The sequence below is a fragment of the Eurypyga helias genome, unplaced genomic scaffold (assembly GCF_000690775.1).
Source record: "Eurypyga helias isolate BGI_N326 unplaced genomic scaffold, ASM69077v1 scaffold3488, whole genome shotgun sequence".
Taxonomy (NCBI): domain Eukaryota; kingdom Metazoa; phylum Chordata; class Aves; order Eurypygiformes; family Eurypygidae; genus Eurypyga; species Eurypyga helias.
Window position 1 is genome coordinate 24,439 of NW_010267373.1, and position 20,653 is coordinate 45,091.

The 20,653-nt window shown below is 39.2% G+C and overlaps 1 protein-coding gene across 1 annotated transcript in view; it reads right to left on the bottom strand.

The window, feature by feature from the left end:
* LOC104513875 (TBC1 domain family member 1-like) overlaps positions 1-16,481 on the bottom strand; it is a gene marked incomplete at both ends in the record, with an annotated part of 39,462 nt that extends 22,981 nt beyond the window's left edge. Inside the window, 8 exons of the mRNA XM_010157375.1 lie at positions 178-264; positions 2,505-2,633; positions 4,640-4,750; positions 6,342-6,433; positions 7,831-7,963; positions 8,536-8,640; positions 12,374-12,463; positions 15,948-16,481. Coding sequence (XP_010155677.1) covers positions 178-264; positions 2,505-2,633; positions 4,640-4,750; positions 6,342-6,433; positions 7,831-7,963; positions 8,536-8,640; positions 12,374-12,463; positions 15,948-16,481 — 1,281 coding nt within the window. The remainder of the gene's footprint in view (positions 1-177; positions 265-2,504; positions 2,634-4,639; positions 4,751-6,341; positions 6,434-7,830; positions 7,964-8,535; positions 8,641-12,373; positions 12,464-15,947) is intronic.
* Between the last annotated feature and the right edge of the window lie 4,172 nt (positions 16,482-20,653).

Consider the following 20,653-nt stretch of genomic DNA (forward strand, 5'->3'; position numbering starts at 1 on the left):
CCCCCCGCACACAATCAGTTAGCTTGTCTACTCCCCAAAAATAATCATGACAAAATGCAAGATGTTAGAACAGAGCAGTTATACGAGCAGTTGGTAGCCATATTTCACATCTGACTAGTTGTTTCAGGGAACATTATCTGAAGTTTTGGAATACGTTTCCCCCCAGGCGTCACTTACTTTACTTGTGCTACTCAAGGTACTGGCCGCGGGGCTGTCCAAATCCACAGCACCAGAACTGTCCAGTGGACCCCTGGCTTTACTGCCCTGCAGAGACACAGCACACCAGCAGTTACAGTTATAACGTATGGGGCTTACCATAAACAGATTTGTGTAGCACCGTCAGACAAAGACAGTATCAAATTTAACTTCCCGAAATGCCTAAGAACGGCCTTTTCCCCTGTGAGAAACAGAGGCTCCATTCAGGACAGTCACTGACATTTTAAAGGATCCTGTGGAATTAAGGAATTCTCATGGGCAATGGTGTGCTTTCCATGATATGTACATAATCACCTCCTGCACACATTTACTGTAACTACTGTTAAAGTATCTTCTGTATTCCAAACAGGAAATTTTCACACCAAATATGCCTTACCGAGATACAAAGAATCAAATTTAATACACAGCAAAACACAATTTATGGTATTATCATTTCAATGCCTACCAATCAGAAAGCATACTTATTTTTTTGTATAATCTGTTCAGCAATATTTTTGTATGATTTGTCTGACTAGTGTTCTTATGTAACCAAGAAAACCACCAAGAAACCTACTGATGGATTCTTATGTGCTAACACAACAATGCAGCTGAGATCTTCCTAACCATATATGGTATCGGGTTTTGTGTTCTGAAGTTAAGGCTTATGTTCTTTTTGAACTGTTGTTCCAGGTAAAATATAAAATGTTATTGTTATTTACAGTAGTGACTATTCCTCCTTGAAAGTCAGACAAAATGTTTTGCCTCAGATCTGATCAAAATCAAGAATTTATCAAAATTGCAGAATTGCAAAATCCCTAACACACCCACAACAGGATTTTATGGGGGTGAATTCTAGAAATGCTGGCTGGAAAGTAGTGAGAGGAGATACTCAACTAAAAATCCTCTCCATGTGCATAACTGTAACAGGGAGAACATGCTTTTGCTATCATCATTTGTTTCATGGAAACAAGACAGATACAATATCTGAAATAAGCTTTAAAACCCTAGTTTAGTCACTAGAAGTCACATGTCTATGAACCAATAAACTGTACTGTCTTGCTTCAATTTAACTGTTTGCTGATGAGAAATGAGAACGCCCAGTGTTTGCTCGTAAATATTTGCTGTTAGGCATTCTGTCACAATTCTTTCCTTTAAAAAAAAAAAAAAAGAAACAAAAAAAGGGAGAAGGTCTGATTTTTTTAATCCTTTGTCAAGCAGAAATCTTTCAAAAGTCTCCTATTATTTTCCTCATGCTTTTTCCGTGAGGTGCAGAACAAAGACTATTTGAATGAGAAAACACTCCGTAGGTTTAAGTAGTGCTTAAACTTGACATGTGGTTTGTTTTCTTAACCACTGCTGTATACTTTCAGACTTCTGTTCATGATAAACATTTCCCCAACATGTTTTCTTGGTGATCACTATCACACAGTAGCTCAAGTTTTTCCAACTAACAGATATTGCCAGAATTTTACCTGATGTGATATTGCTTAAACTCCTTAATATTCTCAGTACCTTCTAAAGCTCTTCACACTCCTCGCCTTCAAATAATCTCTAGCATTTAGAAGTTCAAACACCCCATTATTCATCAGTTCTGTGTTACTAATAAATACTATCTCATTAGGAATGCTTAGTCCGTTCCCCAATCATTTCCTTCTATATAAAGAGAAGTGAACGATTATAATTACTTTTTTAATTTTCTACATCCAAAGGACAAATAAAACAATGACTGCTTTTCCTAAGTTTTCATGCTCAACTTCATATTAATTTTTTTAAATGCCTATATACACTACTTCTTTTTGAGTAATTAGTTAATTTCTTCCAGGGCTTGGTATTCTGTACTGGGGTCTGTAGTGACAGGACAAGGGGTAACGGGTTTAAATTGAAAGTGGGGAGGTTTAGATTGGATATCAGGAAGAAGTTCTTCCCAGAGAGGGTGGTGAGGCCCTGGCACAGGTTGCCCAGAGAAGCTGTGGATGCCCCATCCCTGGAAGTGTTCAAGGCCAGGCTGGATGAGGCTTTGAGCAACCTGGTCTAGTGGAAGGTGTCCCTGCCCATGGCAGGGGGGGTGGAACTAGATGGTCTTTAAGGTCCCTTCCAACCCAAACCATTCCATGATTCTATGATTCTCTCCACCAAAGCCTTGATTTGTTTTGTGTCCTTCTAACAGGTACACTCCAGTATTTTTGTCGCTGTGCCTTTTATAACCACTTGGCTACAACCTGGAGGGATAACAAACATGAGTTTTCTATCATTCAAATAAATAAAACAACCAAATTATGTTCAGAAGAAATAAACATGAAGATACTTACACGTGATAAAATACTTTCAAATGATTCTGTCAAAGATCTTTTTGCTTTGTTCTTTAACATATCTAATCTGAATCTTGGAGCACTGCTGGGCACCTCATTTACAGCATTCTCAGCAGGGGGCTGTGAGCTCTGCAAGTGTTTAAAAACATAAGTGTGAAATACTCAACAGCAGGGAACAGAATCTCGTAAACAGTCTGAAGACTTCTGTAACCTGAATCAATACCTTCTCCTGGTGTCCTTGGCTTTTCACACCTTTCTCTACTCACATACCGAAGTTTAACAGACTAACCTAACCTAAGACCAGGAAATCTCTTACAGAAAATGTGTTGAGTGTAGTAGCATGCTTCAGAAGAACTGCCAGTTTGATAGGGATTTATAGCTGTATTGACAGATTAATGCCAAAATACAATTGCACAAATTACAGATGTTTAAGTGTAACAGATTAGAGATTTCTCATGAATTCACTTCCCTTCAGACAAGAAAGTAATCAAAATTGATGAGGCTCATCATTAACAAGAACTCTCAAGTGCCTCTGTTATATTAAAATGGGGCTTTCTAAGGGCCAGGAAGTTGTATAACAAACTAACTCTTCTATATATTTCAACAGTAGAAACACTTCCACCTTAAAGCTAACAGTCCATTACGAGTTTTGCTTTTTAATTAAGTATTTCAGTCTGGTTTTAGCGCTTGCAAAGACTAATGCAGCAAATGCAAAAGTGACCCTACGACGTGTATATTACCATCCAAACCGCAACACCTGCAGTGGAAACCAGAACAGAGCTTTCATTGTTGTTTTTGGGATTCATCTTGAGGCTGCCAGGCACCATAGCCCTCTCTCCCTGCCCTAATTTCAGATCCCTGCATGCTTGATCCATGTAACTATTAGTAGGTGGGCAGCTGAACAGCACATCATTACTGCCACCAAACAGTCCTGTCTAGATATAGTTTTAAAGCATTTAAAGTTTTCCAGTACGACAAAGTAACCGGCTTCTGTATTTTCTTTTTACCTTCCCTCATCCTCAAAGGGCAAATCAGATGCTGCCTGCTATTACATTCTTATGAGAAGACACTTCTTTTGAAGGCAATTTTGGTCAAATAAGATCCATGTACTACATTCACTCACATTTCGTTTTTTTCCCCTCCCCTGATTTAAATATACTTTTTAAAAGAAGGGAACAGGGACATTAGGATGTAACTGGTTAATGATTGCTGAGACAACACTGCCAGAGTACACGTTCAAAGGTATCTCCTATTACACAGCTCTGGAGATAAAGTATCAGAGTAAATATAAAAAGTTATGCTAAGACAAATGATGGCCTGAGGGCAAGTCAACTCTGTTCTTAGAGCACTGGCAACTTCCTAAGTGTCAGATCAACCAATATGGGTTCCAGAAACTAAGCAGACTGCAGCAGGCCTTAGGAATTTTCAGATCACACTGAAGATGCAGATATTATTAAAATTAAGACATTAAGGTGTTATGTTGCTTCATACATCTCCGTTTCCAAGCCATTTATGACTGACAACTATTTGATGATCGTCTGGCATTAGACCAAACAAAAATATTTCAGGTATGATGACAGAGGACCTCAGGCAATGTTTCTTCCTGTCATGCCATAACTACAATGCTTTTTTCTTACAAACTTATTTCTGGTGAGATGCTCAAGACAAGAAGTCAGAGAACAAAACATGCAAAGTTTTCTTTTTGCTTTCTCAGGGAGGTCAGTAATTAGGCAGTAAGCCATAAAAGGAGATGAGATTATTTGTTCAGTTTATTAATAAATGAAGACTTGATGCTATTTCCCCATTTTATTCAGGGGTCCAATTACTCTCCATATATTCCTTTGCTAGTTTGTATCACAAATGGCAAACAGCAGCCATCAGAAAGGAATTACCAGCCAGCAGTGGTGGGACAGCCAAGATTTTTTAAAGGGTCAAATCATTGGAACTGAAAGTTTCCAGAGAATAGCTGCTGATCCTTTTTTAAACACAGACCTCCTGATCGTGTCTCAAAATAGTTAGTCACTAACCAAGGCATCCAAAATCATTAATGCCTTTTGAGAAACCTTAACTGTACTGTTTAACAGTTTAAATTCCTGCAATCTCCTTACATGAACTGAAACTGAGTGATTACTTACCTGTTTGGCTTCTCCAACATGGACATGGTCCTTCTGTTTCTCTTCATACATGTTTCTCAAAACAGAGATAACCAACTCATTCTCTTTTTGATCATTTCTTGGTCTTAATTTCTTTAATTAAAAACACCACAAGCACAGAAGTTACACATTTGTACAACAGTTTAGCAAATATTTACTCTCTTTGTCACTGTCAATACGTTGTTAGTGTAAGAACAAGTTTAACTTGGTTAATGCTACCACTCCACTCCACCAGAGGACACCAGTGTCCCAGGCAAAGCAGCAGCACAGCCAGAAACACTTGATCTCCCTTTGTAGGTGACAGAATTTACACGAGATAAAGGACAACTGTAGAGACATCAAAATGCCACAAGCAAATACTTTTGTCGATTTGCTTTTGATGAAAAGAAAACGAAAACACTGTAGTTCTGAGTCTGCAGCACACACGAAGCACTGTCGTGCAGTTATGATGTACTAGAAATCCTTCTCCTAGAAATCCTTCTCAATGGACATTTCATTTTTGGGAAATGACAGAGGTATTTTAAAAATTAGTGCACAAGGTGAACATATTTGATCCTGCTGCATTCAATTTAGATCTGAATTACTGTAAGAGAAAATGCTTTAAAACAATTTATTACAGAATTTAATACCAGAAACCTAACTTTCGAAAAGCTTACGCTGTTTTAAGCCTATTGATGTAATGCAGAAGATACAGTATGAATTACCTAAAGCCAGGGTAGCACATCCTTAGAAAGGTAGGTTATCTAAAAATATAAATCATGGTTCAACAAGTGGAGCTGTAAGAATGTGACAATGAAGATTTTGAGGCAGTTCAACTCAAAAAAAAAAAATCATCTGAAAAAGACAGGCAGGAGAGATGTACTTTACAGATGGTTTTACCAAGTTCCATCATTTGCAGCCTCTCACCAGAAGCAATTAGCAGTTTCCTGTGACTACTAAATGCTTTAGACAGTTAAAATGTGTGCAGAATACTAAAAGGCAACAGTGCCAGCTAGCTACTGTATACTAAGAAATTACTTAGCTCAAGGAATTGCTCCCACCGAGTAACTTCCAAATTTGGTACTGGGTGATAAACTGCCACATGGAACCACACAAAGAGACTGAAATGACTCAAGAGAGGAAGGAAACACCTTTTTTTTAAAAAAAAGTCTGAAATTTCCTAATCTTCAACAGTGTGCCAAGCCAATGACGTTTCTTACAATGTCCATCATGTGTCTTAAACCCAGTTATGCTTTCCTCTCTGTTAAAATGGTCAGAAGATAAACTTTTAGTTAGTTTAACAAGTACTAAGATCTAGGATAAATTTTAGGCAGGAAATTTTCTGATCTGGGGATGTTCCAATAATTTATTTCGGTCAAATTAACAGCTGAATAGCTTCACAGTACAAGTTACACAAAAGCATGTGCAGTTTCACTCAGTGAGAAGTCAACATTTGGAGGGAAAAAAGTAGGATTAGGGGAAGAAAACTGAGTAAAATAAGCCATTTTCAGAAAAAAAAAAAGAGGTTTTTAACAGCTCTTGAAAAATAATTATATTGAAATTAAAGCACAAGGTGACTGAGAATCAATTAAATAAAGATAATGAATAATTCACAAAAAAAAAGAAAAATAATTTTGATGTTTCACACTGATGTTCACAAAAAAACTCAATTGCCTTAAAATCTTGTAGGAAACAAAGGGCTTACCTTAACCTCTTCAAAAACAGATGCTTGCTCCTGGCCATTTAGTGTTGTTAGATGCTTTTGTAGTTCTAGTTTAGTCTTAGAAGGGTGTAACCCTAGCAGGAGGAACAGAAAAAAAGAACAAATCACATGGTCAAATTTGTCAGAATTCATCTATCACATAAATACGCACACAGTTTCAGCCAAAGCTCATCAGTCATTTGAGCTGACCTATTGCACTGATTTCATAACAGGACATTAGAAAGAACTCTAGGTTAATTCAAAGCTACTACTGAACTCATGTCTTTAAAATGAGGGACATGAACTCTGCAACGAGGAGATTTACTGAGCACAGACCAGGATTATACTCTTAGCTGAAGATTCCATTATCACACAAGATAAAATAAACCCACAGTCTACTGCATTTTAGCAGACTGCTTTGTTGATGTTTTATGCTTGGATTTTGCTTGTGGTATAAATATGATTTTCATTTCATTTGTATGCCTTGGCATCTTCTAAAAACAGTAAATTTAATTACATTAGTGAAGTTTTTGCTTTGCCTCTTGCTGAAAACATTTACTGCCAGTCTAAAGCAGACTACCCTCTCATTCAGATTATTTTTTTCTGCTCTCATCCTGGATTAAATTCCTTTCTTTTCTGTGGAAAACCAGCAAACTATCAACAGTATTTTGTACTGCAGTTTCTGATCATGGCATTTCTCCTTCAGAAGCAGACAGTATGATTAACCAGATGACACAATTTAAAGCACTAAGAATCATTTGCCTTTAAGAAATTTCTCACAAATCATAGCTAGCTGAAGACCAAAACAGAGTGAAAAGTAGTTTTGGAAGTTCTCCAGTTTCATCAAATTAATACTAGATAGGTTTTTAGTCCAACATGCTACTGTCACGTGATCCGACGAGCTGCTGTTGCCCTTTTATTCAACCCAGACATCACTTAAATGAACAAAACCCAACTGTGAAATTTGCTGAAACACAGAGAGATCGGTTTTCTTCTTGAACTTGCTTTCTGGGCAACAACTACAATTCTAACTGCTGCACTTTCATGATGAAGCATAGATCAACACAAACATGTATATTAAAAGCTCAGTTTGGTTCATGTTTACTGGTAGTGTAATGCCAGTATCTAAGTGTATTCAACAGGACAGCAGGTCATAGCTATTGCAACATATATTCTTGAAAAGTTCCCTGTCAACAATCTCCTGGTGCATATATGGCTAATAAAGCCAAGCTAGCTGCAATTCAGTAATATTCAGACTCTTAATTACTTTTCAGAAATTCAAGTGAAATACAAGGAAGGAGCTTAACTTTTGTTAGAAAATTCTTAGTACCTTACAGATAACTTTATGCTGCAGTCCTCTAAATAAAACCCTTTCAACCCTTCATCCCAAGTTCTTTTTAAAGAAGCATTCCCTTAGATTTTTACATGTAAGATTGTCCCCCAATAAAACTGTCAGGGAAAATATTAAACCAGAAAGTTCTTTAAACCTCACCTTCTATCTTTTCACAGAGTTTATGCAAGCTTTGCATAGGACACCCTTCACAGAGCTGGGGCTGTGCCTTGGAAGTCTGTTGCACAGCAGCTACTGTGAAAGCCTGTTTCAATGTCATCATGATTTCATCCACCTGAAAAAGAATAGAGTGCAAAAGAACAAAATTTCACTCCTCCCCTGACCTTCTGGTTTTTTTAACATAAAACACACCAGTCTTTTAGAATGATACTGCTCCTTGTTTGGAAATGTGTTTATGATTCATTCAACGAATCTATGATTCAGAAGAAAAGCTGTTCCTGTGCCACCTCTGTGCAGAAGCACAAAAGCAAGACAAAACTCATTGTGAAGTCCTAGCTATTTCCAGGCCACCCAATTTTATTACTGTGGTCTAATATAAAAGATACTACCTCTATCTAGAAACCTTTTCTTGACTGTGATAAAGAAAAAACCCAAACACTGACTTACTGCACTTGTCTTAGTTTGTGCAATGAAAGGAAGTTTTACAGGATTTTAAGGGGGATTTTAACTTACGCTTTCAAAACAATTCAAAAGATTCTTTTGCAGATTGTTATGCTAGTTAGATTTTTGAAACCATATTTCTGAGTGGAGCAGCATTTGAAGACTTTCAGCAAAATACAGGGCATGGAGCAATAGAAGACTCTTTGGGACTAACAGTCAATTAGGCTCTTCTTTTCTGCCACTTACCAGTGCTTCATCTGTACACTGAAACACATAGCAAACAAAGTGGAAGCCTCCATTTTCTGAAGACTCTCTGCAGATGAACCCAAAGTGATCCACGTGTCTAATTCCCTAGAACAAGAACAGCAAAGAAGCAGTCATATTTACTTTTGATGTTTTGTACCTGTAGTTTTACAGTAACAAAAGCATGAAATGCCCAACAGCATTAGATAGGTCACATATCTCTGTTCAGCTACATTAAAGTCAACTGGCCATTAAAGATCCATCCTGTTACAGAACCTATTACTTCATGAATCTTAAATTACCCTTAAGTCAGAGGTTGTTTGGTGGTTTTGTGGTACTTTGTTTTGTTTTTTAATGACTGAATTTTAATAGATCCACTGGAACACACTTACAGGAATGAAGAAATACTACTCAAGATGTATTTTGCTCAATATTGGAAATAGCAGGAGAAAAAGCTTACTCTGCTTTTCTTCTCTTCTGCCTAAGCAGTCAACAACTGTTTTACATTTGTAAAAGTAAATCAAAGCAACAATGAAAAATGGATAAACAAATTTTTTTTACCATATAAAAAAAAGCTTAGCTACTGAAGAAATAAAAAAAATGGTTAAGTATGTTACTTAAAGATCACTCAAGGAAGCATTTCTCCTAAAAGGCATGCAAATTAGGGTACAATCTGCTTGCAACAGTAGATAAACATCACATCCTGGCAAAATACTAAGAAGGTTTTTCAATGGCTGGGAACTTTTTTCTTTTATGAAAAGGCTTTCAGATGAGTAGAGTTAGGTGATCCCAGTACACATCTCCTCAGTGCATCATTCTTGGATTAAAAAGAAAAAAAATCCCAAAACTTATGATGATGAATTATGTGCACAGTGGTAGAGCCTGTTAATAGAAAATCAGTTACACTCAGCACCATTTTATTACCTTCTAGCTGCCATGGCACAACAAAGTTGTGTAAAGAGATGCAATAAACTGTTGTATCAGAAATCATAATGATGAATCACAGTAAATCGGAAATTTTAGTGAAATTTTAACAATATGAAGATGCCAAGCAGGATTTTTGTGGGGTTTTTGGTTGTTTTGGTATTTTTTTTGCTTTTCCTTGTTAACTCAGGAAAAAAAAAATTAAATATTCTCTATGTCTTTTTATCATGAAAAAAATATTAAAAAATCACCCATTTAAAAAGCATAAGAAGTGAATACTGTATAAAACAGAATGGCCAGCATCAGAGATCTTTAAGCAATCCAAACAATGCTGTCTTATTGTCTGAAACACCAACAATAAACCTTCAGAGCACGCCAGCTGAATGCAGGACAGCATTTAATGTATATGGAGGTACCTTGTTTGTTGGAGTATGACAGTTACACATCGGTAACAAAAGCTTTATTACACAAACATCACAAACTAATATGCCCTGAGAACAAAATGATCAGAACATTCAAATGATGTAAAGCCTGCAGCTTCTCCAACTCCAGGTCCATTGAATGTCCAGGCTAAGCATTTTAGGAGGTAGCTATGCAATAAAGCAAGAACAGGCTGATACAGGCTTATCCCTCTTTATCCACACACAGATGTGCATAGAAGATGCTGAGCCCCCTCTCTAACATCCCTAGCTTGTGTTTCTTCTGCTGAAAACCCATTTCTTCTCCTGAAAACCCAACTGTGATGGTGGAGCGAGCCCAGATGGGATCACGGCCCTGACCACAAAACTGCAAGGTACCAGGAGCTGGTGAACCCTCTTAGCTGTTTCAGACTAGCCACTCTGACACTGCCCCAGGACCACATACTTCTTTCTGCCACTGTAGTAACTGACTGATGGATTGGGCCCTCTGGAAATTAAGTACTGATTCTAATCTCCCTTATAATTTACCTCTAGTGCTTTCAAGAGGGGATTATTAAAGTTCTTGTATGCTCAAGATGAGTCCATAAGATCGTTCTGTCAACTTCTCTGAAATGTGCATGCTTGGGGGCAAAGCCTTCTGTAACCCCAGTACCAGTATTTGCCCAACTGACGTAACATCTGCCCAGCAACACATTCTTCAGACAGGAGAGGAGAATTCCATTAGATTCTCACTTCTACTGCTCTGAGGAGCACAACTGTCTGCCGACCGTCAGGACAAGTCACAAAGTCTACCTAACTAACTCCTGACTAAGGGAACATGGGCAGAAAGAGATTTTTTTTGCGATCCAGGAGTTCTCTTCAAAGCTCTTGACCTAAAATCATGCAAACTACTTATGTATACTATGACATTTTCAGAATGGCTACCTGTATGTTTAGTGATAAAAGCTCTCCTCATCACATTAAAAAGTCATTTGGGGGGGGGTGGTGGTGGTGGATCAAAAAAGTTAAAAGCAAACAACAGCAAATCATATTCATTCTAATTAAAAATGGGTAAAAAAAAAAAATCTATTGGGGAAAAATAGTCCTGCCCCATTAAGGCCAAAGCCTGTGATACACTGGTAGACTTGCACTATGCAAGCAAGCCAAAAGAAAAAGTTCCTAGTGCAAGGTAGTGGCAAAATTCACAACCTGGTGTAGTAAGTAGACCTTATTCCTACGCAAGCCTCCCAGTACAAAGAGACATTTCACTGGGTTAATTCAAGGTGCATTGTCAGTTAAACTAGCAGGAACATCCGTTCCTCAACAAATATAAGTTTATGTATATCATTACAGTTCAGGTTAATTTCTCAGAGGTTTAAGCTAAAATGATCTATAACAGGTTTTAAAGGAATTAAGTGTTGTCTAAGGACTCTATCCCAGTTTAATGAATTAAATTCAACTTCCCCATTCACTTAAACTGAATCAAATCTGGTACACAGACAAACTAAATACAAATAACGCCCTGCAGGACAGAAAATGGCTAGGGCAAGACAAATCCCTGCCTCATGACACTGGTTAGTTCACAAAGGCAATGGGTCTATGAAATGTCTTTACAAACAGCAGTTTCAGTCTGCAGGTGGATTTGAGCAACACTCAAAGGTGTGTCGTCTGCTCCTGTGCAGCTGCTCACACAGGAGTGCTGCAATTGCCCACGCTGTCCCACGTCCTTGATGTGACAGCAACCATTCTGCCCTCACAGCGCCGAGCCACGGCAGTAGCTGAGCGTGAATCACGCCCACGTGACCCACGCAGTGCCATCCTTCATCCTCATGTGTGTAAGTTGCACCTCTTCCAAAACATCACCGCTCAAAGTCAGGTCATGAGATAAAACTGTACCCTCACATAACCCATGACAAATCGATGTCAGAACCGCAAAAAAAGAGAGGCAGGACAGGGAAGCAAACTCTGTGGCCTAAGAAACAAGGACTAATAGCGAATGAGGAGGTTCTGAAAGATGCTTGCTCTCAGTGCATCACACACACTGCTTCTGCATGGCAGTGGGTTGTCTTCTTTTACACACTACATTCTCGGAAAAAAAAAAACCACCAACTTTTGAAGTATTTTTTAGAGAACTCATGTATTTTTATCTCCTTTCATTATCACTTCTTGAAAAATATGGCTCAGAGAATCCCAGATTTGCACAACTCTGAATCACACCTACTGAAGTTTCAAACCAGAGCTGACCAGGCTGTTCCTTCTACCTCATATTATTCATCCACTGCACACAGAAGTAAGTCTTTATCTCAGAAATTACTATGCAAAGCATGTGAAAAGAATGATGGTTTTACAAAATTAATAATTAACTAGCAACTTGTCAATAGCAATTACTGAAACTTTTGGGGTGAGAATCCATTTGAAATGCTAGGAGAGAGAGGCACACCAGCAGTCACAAGCAGAGAATATTAAAACAAACAAACAAACAAACAAAAAAAAAGAGAAGGAATGCACTGCAATCTTACCTGAGAACAAAAGGATATTTCCTTAAAGCTTTTTTCAATTGCTACTTTTTTTGTGTCAGGACTGATAAGGTAAACTTCAGACTGGCCAATCTAAAAAGAGCAAAATAAATAGCAAGATGATAACAAGTAACATTACATTCCCATGTTTCCTGGACACAGATCTCAAATTTTTTTCTACCTCTATTTTTAGACCAATTCGTGTATTATTACCAGAGAAAGAGAGCACCCTGAAACAACACCAATTTGGCAGAGTTCTGCACATTACTGAACTGAGATTTAGTTTCATATTTGAGACAAGAGATTGAGAACAGTGTTTAATTAGATGAGAGTAACACTGTAACACAAGTAACTTATTTTGCACTAATATAGTAACACCCCCTTTCCTTATTTTCTACAGGCTTGGAATATGCCACATTCCCAAAAGCTACTTAAATAATTAGGTAGAATACAGGTAGAGGCACACACTTGGATTTAAATTTTAGGGCAATTTAATTTTCAGGATTTTATTTAAGACACACATAGCATTTAATTTAAAGATTTTAACTCCAACTATAAAAATGTGCTTACTGGAGTGTATTTCCTAACTTAATTTAATCTGTAGGCAATTTGTAGAGCATTGACCCAAAACCTAATGCTAACTTTTCATGGGCAAAGGGCAGTTTTAAGGTGAAACTTGTTTTCATTTTTTCAGCTTCTGGCAACATCTTTTTAACAGATTAAATTTAAATTCCTCATAGTTTCTACCACATCAGAAAGTCTGCTTTGATTATGAGATGACAAGTCCCATATGAAATTTTAGGTAAAATGAGTGGAATCTGGATCCATTCATCAGCATGACTTAGACAAACCTGCTGAAGCTTCAACCACTGCCAAATCCTCAAAAACGCACACAAAAACATCAGCAGCACCAATATACCTGTAATTTCTTAAGGAAGGGGAAAGGGGGGAATTTTATGTGTAAATGGATCAATTGAGATGTGCCACCTCTGCATGTCTAAAAATGGTCCTGTGCATTCACCTTCCACCTCAACCACACAATGATTTTCCCCAACTCCCTGCTGGTTTCCTTGTATTGTCCCTGGGGCTGACCTCACATGTGTTCACAGGTTTATTCCTTCCGATACCTCTTCCTGCTTGCTGCTGCCTTCCCCTCCCTGCAGCGAGAGGCTCCTTCTTTGCTCAGTCCCACTTACTCCCTTCACACTAGGTCCCAGGGCAGCAGGGATCATTGGAGCCAACCGAACAAGGGAAAAACAAAAAAAACCAAAACCTAAACAACATACTCCATCCCCCTCCCCAAAAATACATTCAGGAGAAAAGCCTAAAACTAAATAAAAAAAATATCATAACAAAATGGCTAGGAAAGCAGTTCTTCAGGAAGAGCTACCAAAATCAGGAGTGTCTGAACCAGGTGAATAATTCATTCTATAATTCATCTGAACACTTTTCACACCTCATGCACCAACCAACCTCTGCTGCAGTCCTCGGGAAAACCCAAGTAAGAACTTGAACAGAGAAAATACAATTTTTTTCCTCTGGATATCAAGTTAATTTTATGAGTTTCACACGCAGGCACACACAGACTGATGAGCAAAGGTGAAGACCTGCGCACGCTGCGTGCATACTGTTACTCGGAACCTGCCAAACACCAGGGACGGCTAACCCAAAAACCTCGGCTCTGCCACGAGCTGCGAGCTTGCGGATACTGGAGGCACAAACCACAGTTACTCCACTTCCTTGTATTCAGCTGAATTTAAACTGGCTGAATGGCAAAAAAATACAACTGCGCATACTAAAAAGTATTTTCCCAGGCAAAAAGCAACCCAAGATAAAAGTGAGATCAGCAGAGCCCCACAGTCTGGAAATGAGCAGGGTGGCAGGTGACCAGCATTACATCAAGCTGAAGCTGTGTGTGTCTTTGAGAACTGCTGCATCTATTTCATATAAACTAAAAATCCACTCACTGGGGTAAGAGCATCTGGACCTAAGCAGCCCATTTATAATCTTGCTATCTCCAAAATATGTGCCATGGATTAGTAATAGTCAGGATTTGTTTAAAAGTTAGGCATTATTATAAAGGTTGTCTATATTTTCTGTGGGAAATACGTTCTCAGGGGAAGATAAATATGGAATTGTTTTTTCTGAAACACAAAAATTCTCTCCACTTTCTTCCACTTCCCTCCCTGATGCCAGCCTTCCACAATCAACAGAAGTTTTAAATCAGGTAGAGCTAACTACACCTCTTTCTGTGTGTTCCTTTTTACAGCCACAACACTTCGGCAATCCTTCTTAAAGCAGCACTTCTCTTTCTCCCCTCCAAAAAACCTACTGTAACTGCACCCATTCTACTCAGTTACCATCCTCAAAAACTCCCAGCCCTAACAGCAGCTGACAGATCCAAGATGACCTTGTTGGAACTAGTCCAGAGGAGGCCATGAAAATGCTCAGAGGGCCAGAGCACCTCTCCTGTGATGAAAGGCTGAGAGACTGGGGCTTGTTCAGCCTGGAGAAGAGAAGGCTCCGGGGAGACCTTATTGCCCCTTCCAGTACCTGAAGGGGCTACACGGAAGCTGGGGGGGACTTTTTACAAGGGCCTGTAGTGACAGGGCAAGGGGGAACGGGTTTAAATTGAAAGTGGGGAGGTTTAGATTGGATATCAGGAAGAAGTTCTTCATGGAGAAGGTGGTGAAGCACTGGAACAGGTTGCCCAGAGAAGCTGTGGATGCCCCATCCCTGGAAGTGTTCAAGGCCAGGCTGGATGAGGCTTTGAGCAACCTGGTCTAGTGGAAGGTGTCCCTGCCCATGGCAGGGGGGTTGGAACTAGATGGTCTTTAAGGTCCCTTCCAATCCAAACCATTCTATGATTCTATGACCATATGAGAGCCAGCCGTCACAGTATCAGCTCCAGGTTTGCATTATGTTCATAACATATATAAAATTTATTACATAACCTTTCCATCATAAACATGAAAGGAGCAAATAACATATTCCTTACTTGTTTCTCAGGTCTTGAAAAATACTTCTGCTGCTCACCTATCGAGACAAAGGCATTGCTACCAACACAGAAGCAGAACAGGAGGAGAGGCAGGTGTGGAGTAGCCTAGGAAATTACTACACTACTCCATTGTTAGACAAATGTTGGCAGCAGGACACCATGAATTATGCTGCTTATCATGGGACAAAGTCTACTAACCCCAGCCATGGTTTGGTCCTTCTGCGCTAGTTGGAGGTAGCTCATTCACCTGGAAATTTATTTCTGCTGTTAGTAGCCAGTATAATTGTAGGTACAATTTTGCAATTGTATAACTACCTACTAACTCACTGTAGCTTTCCAAAAGCTGTCTTCAGGATTCCAATGTTTTAGGTAGTGCGGTTTTAAACTATTTAATATAAACTTTTTTGATTATCTAAAACAATTTACACTGACTGGTAATGCTTTCTAGAGAAATAGGAGAGTTTAAATTAAGCTCTGCTAAATTAGTAACTGCCATCTGTCAGAACATCTGCTTTGGTGTTTGCTACTCCAATCTCCAAGATGTGGAAATGCCACCAAGAGCTGTAAATCTTGCTTTACCGTAAACAACATCGTCCGGTTTTCTGCCATGTCTGTTGGCTGCACAACACTGTGTCCATAGATAAGTTGACTTTTTAGGTTCAGTGAAATTGCATCTTCTTCAAAAGACCTGATAAAGCTGTTACTCCTGTGGTTTCCCTCTTGAAAATCCTTCTTAAAAGCAAAGGAACGAAGGCCAGGCTGAGAAAAGGATTTTCTAATTGGCCTTTTCTCCTCCTCTTCACTGACCAGGGGCTGGAAAACAGATCGAAATTTGCTGCTGAAAGAGAAGCCTCCGAAGTTATTGGCAGTTTCATGTTGTTGGGACAATGTGTTGAAATCTGACTTTTTTGTACAGCTTGCATGATTAAATTTCTCAATGCATTCATCTATGAGCGCTGGAGGTGCGTTTTTGTGTGCTACTGTCACCCGTCCACAGAACAGCACCTCAAACTTTTTGGCAAAAGGGTCTTCGACGTCAGAGAGATTATTCTGAAACTCTTCTTGACGAGCAATTTTTCCAGCTTGTCGAATAGAGCTTATAATCTCAGGCACCTACAGGAGGGGGAAAAAAAATACACAACATTAATATTTTTCTGGAATGGCTAGTTTGGTTTTGTTTTCTGAAAGACCAGTTGTATTTGTCCAATTCACACATTATAAAAGTTAAACACTGACTCGATGAATTTCTCATTTGCATCCCTGCCAGGAGTTCATTATCAACAACACTTTGTCAGAAGAGCTTCATCTCTTGCAATGCTGGGTGTATTCAGTAAAACTTATGCACCTGAAGGAACCAGTGTAACGTGACAGATTCAAACTCAAAATGAAAGATAAAAATATGTTTCTGAAGTAAAAGAATCCACAGACTAATTAATTGAGAAAGTTATTTAATCTCTGTTATTTTTCATACCCTTCTCTTATTCAACCATTCATGTCACGTAGATTAATGAGTCTCCTGCAAATTTGCTTTCACATAACAGCGTATTACAATGTTATATGGTAGTTTAGTGTTTGGGTTTGGGTTTTTTTAACTGTAAGCAGATGTGTTTTTTAAAGAAACATACTTGTTATTTTAGTTATTCATCTTTATTCTACTATCTGAGATGACACAGTCAAGTAATACTACTTCCACATTACAGAACCACTTGCAGGGCATCTGTATGAGAGAGCAGTCTGCCACAGCCCTTAGATGTTATAATTATAAGCAAACCCCAAACCGCCATCCAATATATTTTAAGTAATAGTGAACAGTCACCGTTTCTGATATATTTGCAAGATAGGAACGTGTATATGTGATCCGTTAAGCTGCCTCAAGGCCAATGCTTGGTCACATCCCACTGCTTTGACTGGCCTGGGAGGTTAAGGTTCTTCTGCAGCATGTGCTGCTGCCGTAACAACAAACGCAGAGCCACCATCTATGATTACAACAGATAATTCTGCCAACTCTTTAATTCCCCCAAATTACTTTGAGAAAAATCCATGCCAAGTGTGCCAGTTTCCTGACAAAATAAATTTCCTCTGTCAAACATCGATTGGAGCTTGTTTACTTAAAAGTATCAGGTTGCAGACAGTACAGAACAAGTCTGGGAGTAGCAGACAAACAGCAAGCGGCCCAAAGAATCATCTCCACCATAAGAAAAGGCAACCTTAAACCTAAAGAATGCTTCGAGGGCATGACCTCTGTCTATTCCAGACATTTCTATCATCTAACCCTTAATCATAATGCAGTAATGGAGGATAAACCAACAGGAAATAGCAAAGGACTTTGAGGGCGAAAAAGGCCAAACAGTGAAAACTGAATTTCACTATTCTGTGTGCTCATGAAGGTCTCAGTAGGATTCTTTGTACAGACCAGAAAACAGAGATATATAGGTATGGATGTATAGATAGATAACACACACATACAGCTAGTGGATTTAAGACAATAAGTAACAGATTACAACATAAATAAGACGACTCAGGAAGCATTACTTCACCCTTGAGTGCAAGGCATGAGTCACCAGCAAATCACCCAGCAAAGACAATGGTGGAGGAGTAAAAGCAGGGTCATGACTTCCTATGTCTGTTCTCAGCTATGTCGCAGACCAGCCGGAAAATCTTGGGCTCTGGCAGTGTTGGGCCTAACTTTTTAATCATATACCAAAAGAACATAAGGGTATAACCTATCTTTATTACCACAAATAATACGGATTTGCTCCACAGTGGCTCAAGGCTCACCTCAGTTTTATTTACCTAATGGTCCTTCAAAGAAGCATTTTTTTAATCACGTATCAGGGCGACAGTGAAATATAAAACTTCATTCTACCCAAATTTCAAGCTGCAACTGCTTCAGTATTTTCCCCTAAACACATTTTGCTCTTGTGGGAGTGTCTGGACTCAGCAGCCATAGGCGATTTTACATCTGAGTTGCCCAGAATACACACAGAGACCTGCGATCCCATCTCCGCTTTTACTGAGGCTTCAGAGGTGACAGCGAAGGAATGCGGTGATTTCCTGGAAAATGCTCATATCGTCAAAGCCAGAAGCGTCAGCCCTCACCCAGGCAACAAGTGTCACCATGCTCTTGCCATCCACCTGTACCATTCCAGGCCTTTTAGAATCACAGAATGGTTTGGGTTGGAAGGGACCTTAAAGATCATCTAGTTCCAACTCCCCTGCCATAGACAGGGACACCTTCCACTAGACCAGGTTGCTCAAAGCCTCATCCAGCCTGGCCTTGAACACTTCCAGGGATGGGGCATCCACAGCTTCTCTGGGCAACCTGTTCCAGTGGCCTGCCTTAAAGACAGCCAGGGATACTTCTGTGCAAGTATCTAGAAGTGAAGAATGCACACATTCCTGCATCCCCTGATCCTGGCTCCCTCAGCACACAGACCTGGGTGCTGAGTACACAAAGAATAGCAAACATTAAGTTAAAAAAAGAAAAAGGAGAGAGAAAAAAAAAAACAAACCTGTGCAATGTAAATAAACATATAATTATTTCAAATTATTAAAATAAACAATGGAGGCTCTATCCTGGCAAATGTTTATTAACCACAGCTGGAATTTTTCCAGATTAAGAAGCATGCCACTGGGCAAACCGTAACCACATCTCTTGCAAACCTCCAGCAATTAATTAAGGCATCAATTGAGTCAGGTTTTACGGCTCTTCAATTTGTATCAGAGCAGCAAGGATCAAGTTGCTGCTGAATTAAGTTAATGTGGCTTGGAATATTTTGAAGATTGTGGGGTTTCTTCTGAACTTAAGAAGTCTTTTATTGTGCGGGGGGCCACATCCTAGCACAGGTTGCCCAGAGCCTCCACCCTTGTAGACAGACAAACTGCCCGGACATGGCCCTGAGCAACCAGCTCTAGGTGACCCTGCTTTGAGCAGAGGCCCCATCCTCTCTCAGCCTGGTGACTTAGATACTCACGTCTCCTGCACAGGCCTATAGGCAACTGTGTCAGCTAATCTGAATTTGCTGAGACAGCGGGGAAGGACTGTTGCACACATGTATGATTTCTTCCTGCCGCACAAATTCTCTTTCCTAGCATACTTCTATTCTTAAGCGTTTTCTGACCCGTTTCTCAGTATAAATATGTAATTAGTGGATAAGGATTATTTCTGTAAACAGAAAAACAACTGCTGATGACCTAAAATTGTTTCCCCTAAACCCACAAAACTAAGTATAGAACAGCATAAGCAAGGATGAAACTTTACCTTCTCATCACTCACTCTGGGCCAAACAGGAGCAGTGAACAGAAGACACATGTGAAATGTATTAGGAAAAGGTTTTTCATTTAGAGTATCTGAGTTGGATACAGAAAATGACGTGTCTATAACCATTAAAGCTAACACTGGACTGTTGTGGACTTGGTGGGTTGTTCTGTTTTGTTTTTTAATTACACCATGTAATTTCTGCTATGATGAGAATGTTTATTTTGCAGATAAAGCAGTGAACTGAAATGTTGAGTATTCTTGTGACTTGACTCCTGGGTAATCCAGTAAAACACAAACCAACACCTAGAACTTCCTAACGCACGTTAGTCTGTTACTAGACAAGCAGCTACAGCTTCTACACCATGCACCAAATGACGAGGAGGCAATAATTTTTAAGCATGCACAGGTTTGCTGCATCTGAAGAACAGGGAGTAGCCCTTTCCCTTCACAAAAACTGCAGTCACATTTTTTCCCCGAAGCAAGCAGAAGTCACCCTGTATATTTATATATAACCATTCAGTAAGATGCCAACATCTTTAGACTGTCAGCAGATTTGAGACAGAGTGAGAAATTAATGAAAAAAGCCCAGTAACAGCTGAAAGCAGCAGCTGCCCTTTAGTAAACACGATCAGACTAAAAAAAGATTCCCTGTTTCTTTAATACACAGTAGGTGGGAAAGAAAAGCTTGCCACAGAAAAAGAACTGTTAACACAGGAAAAGGAGTAGGAAAAAGAAAAGAAGTGGGGTGATTTATGATTTTAGATACTAGGCAGTGTTTCTAACTACAGTATAGACCTCCCAGTTTATACCTACCAGCCGGTTCATAGGGTTTCAGGTCAGCGAAGGGCTGAAGTACAACAGGCTTAACTATTTCAAGGGAGTAGGAGGGTTTGTTTAAAACACAGACAGACCTGTGTTATCAGCAAGTGGTCTTACACAACAGACTCCATACATTCTTGGAGACTGAAAACCATTACGGTAAGATCTTGAGTTGAACCTTAGAAGGTCTCACACCATCCCAGCA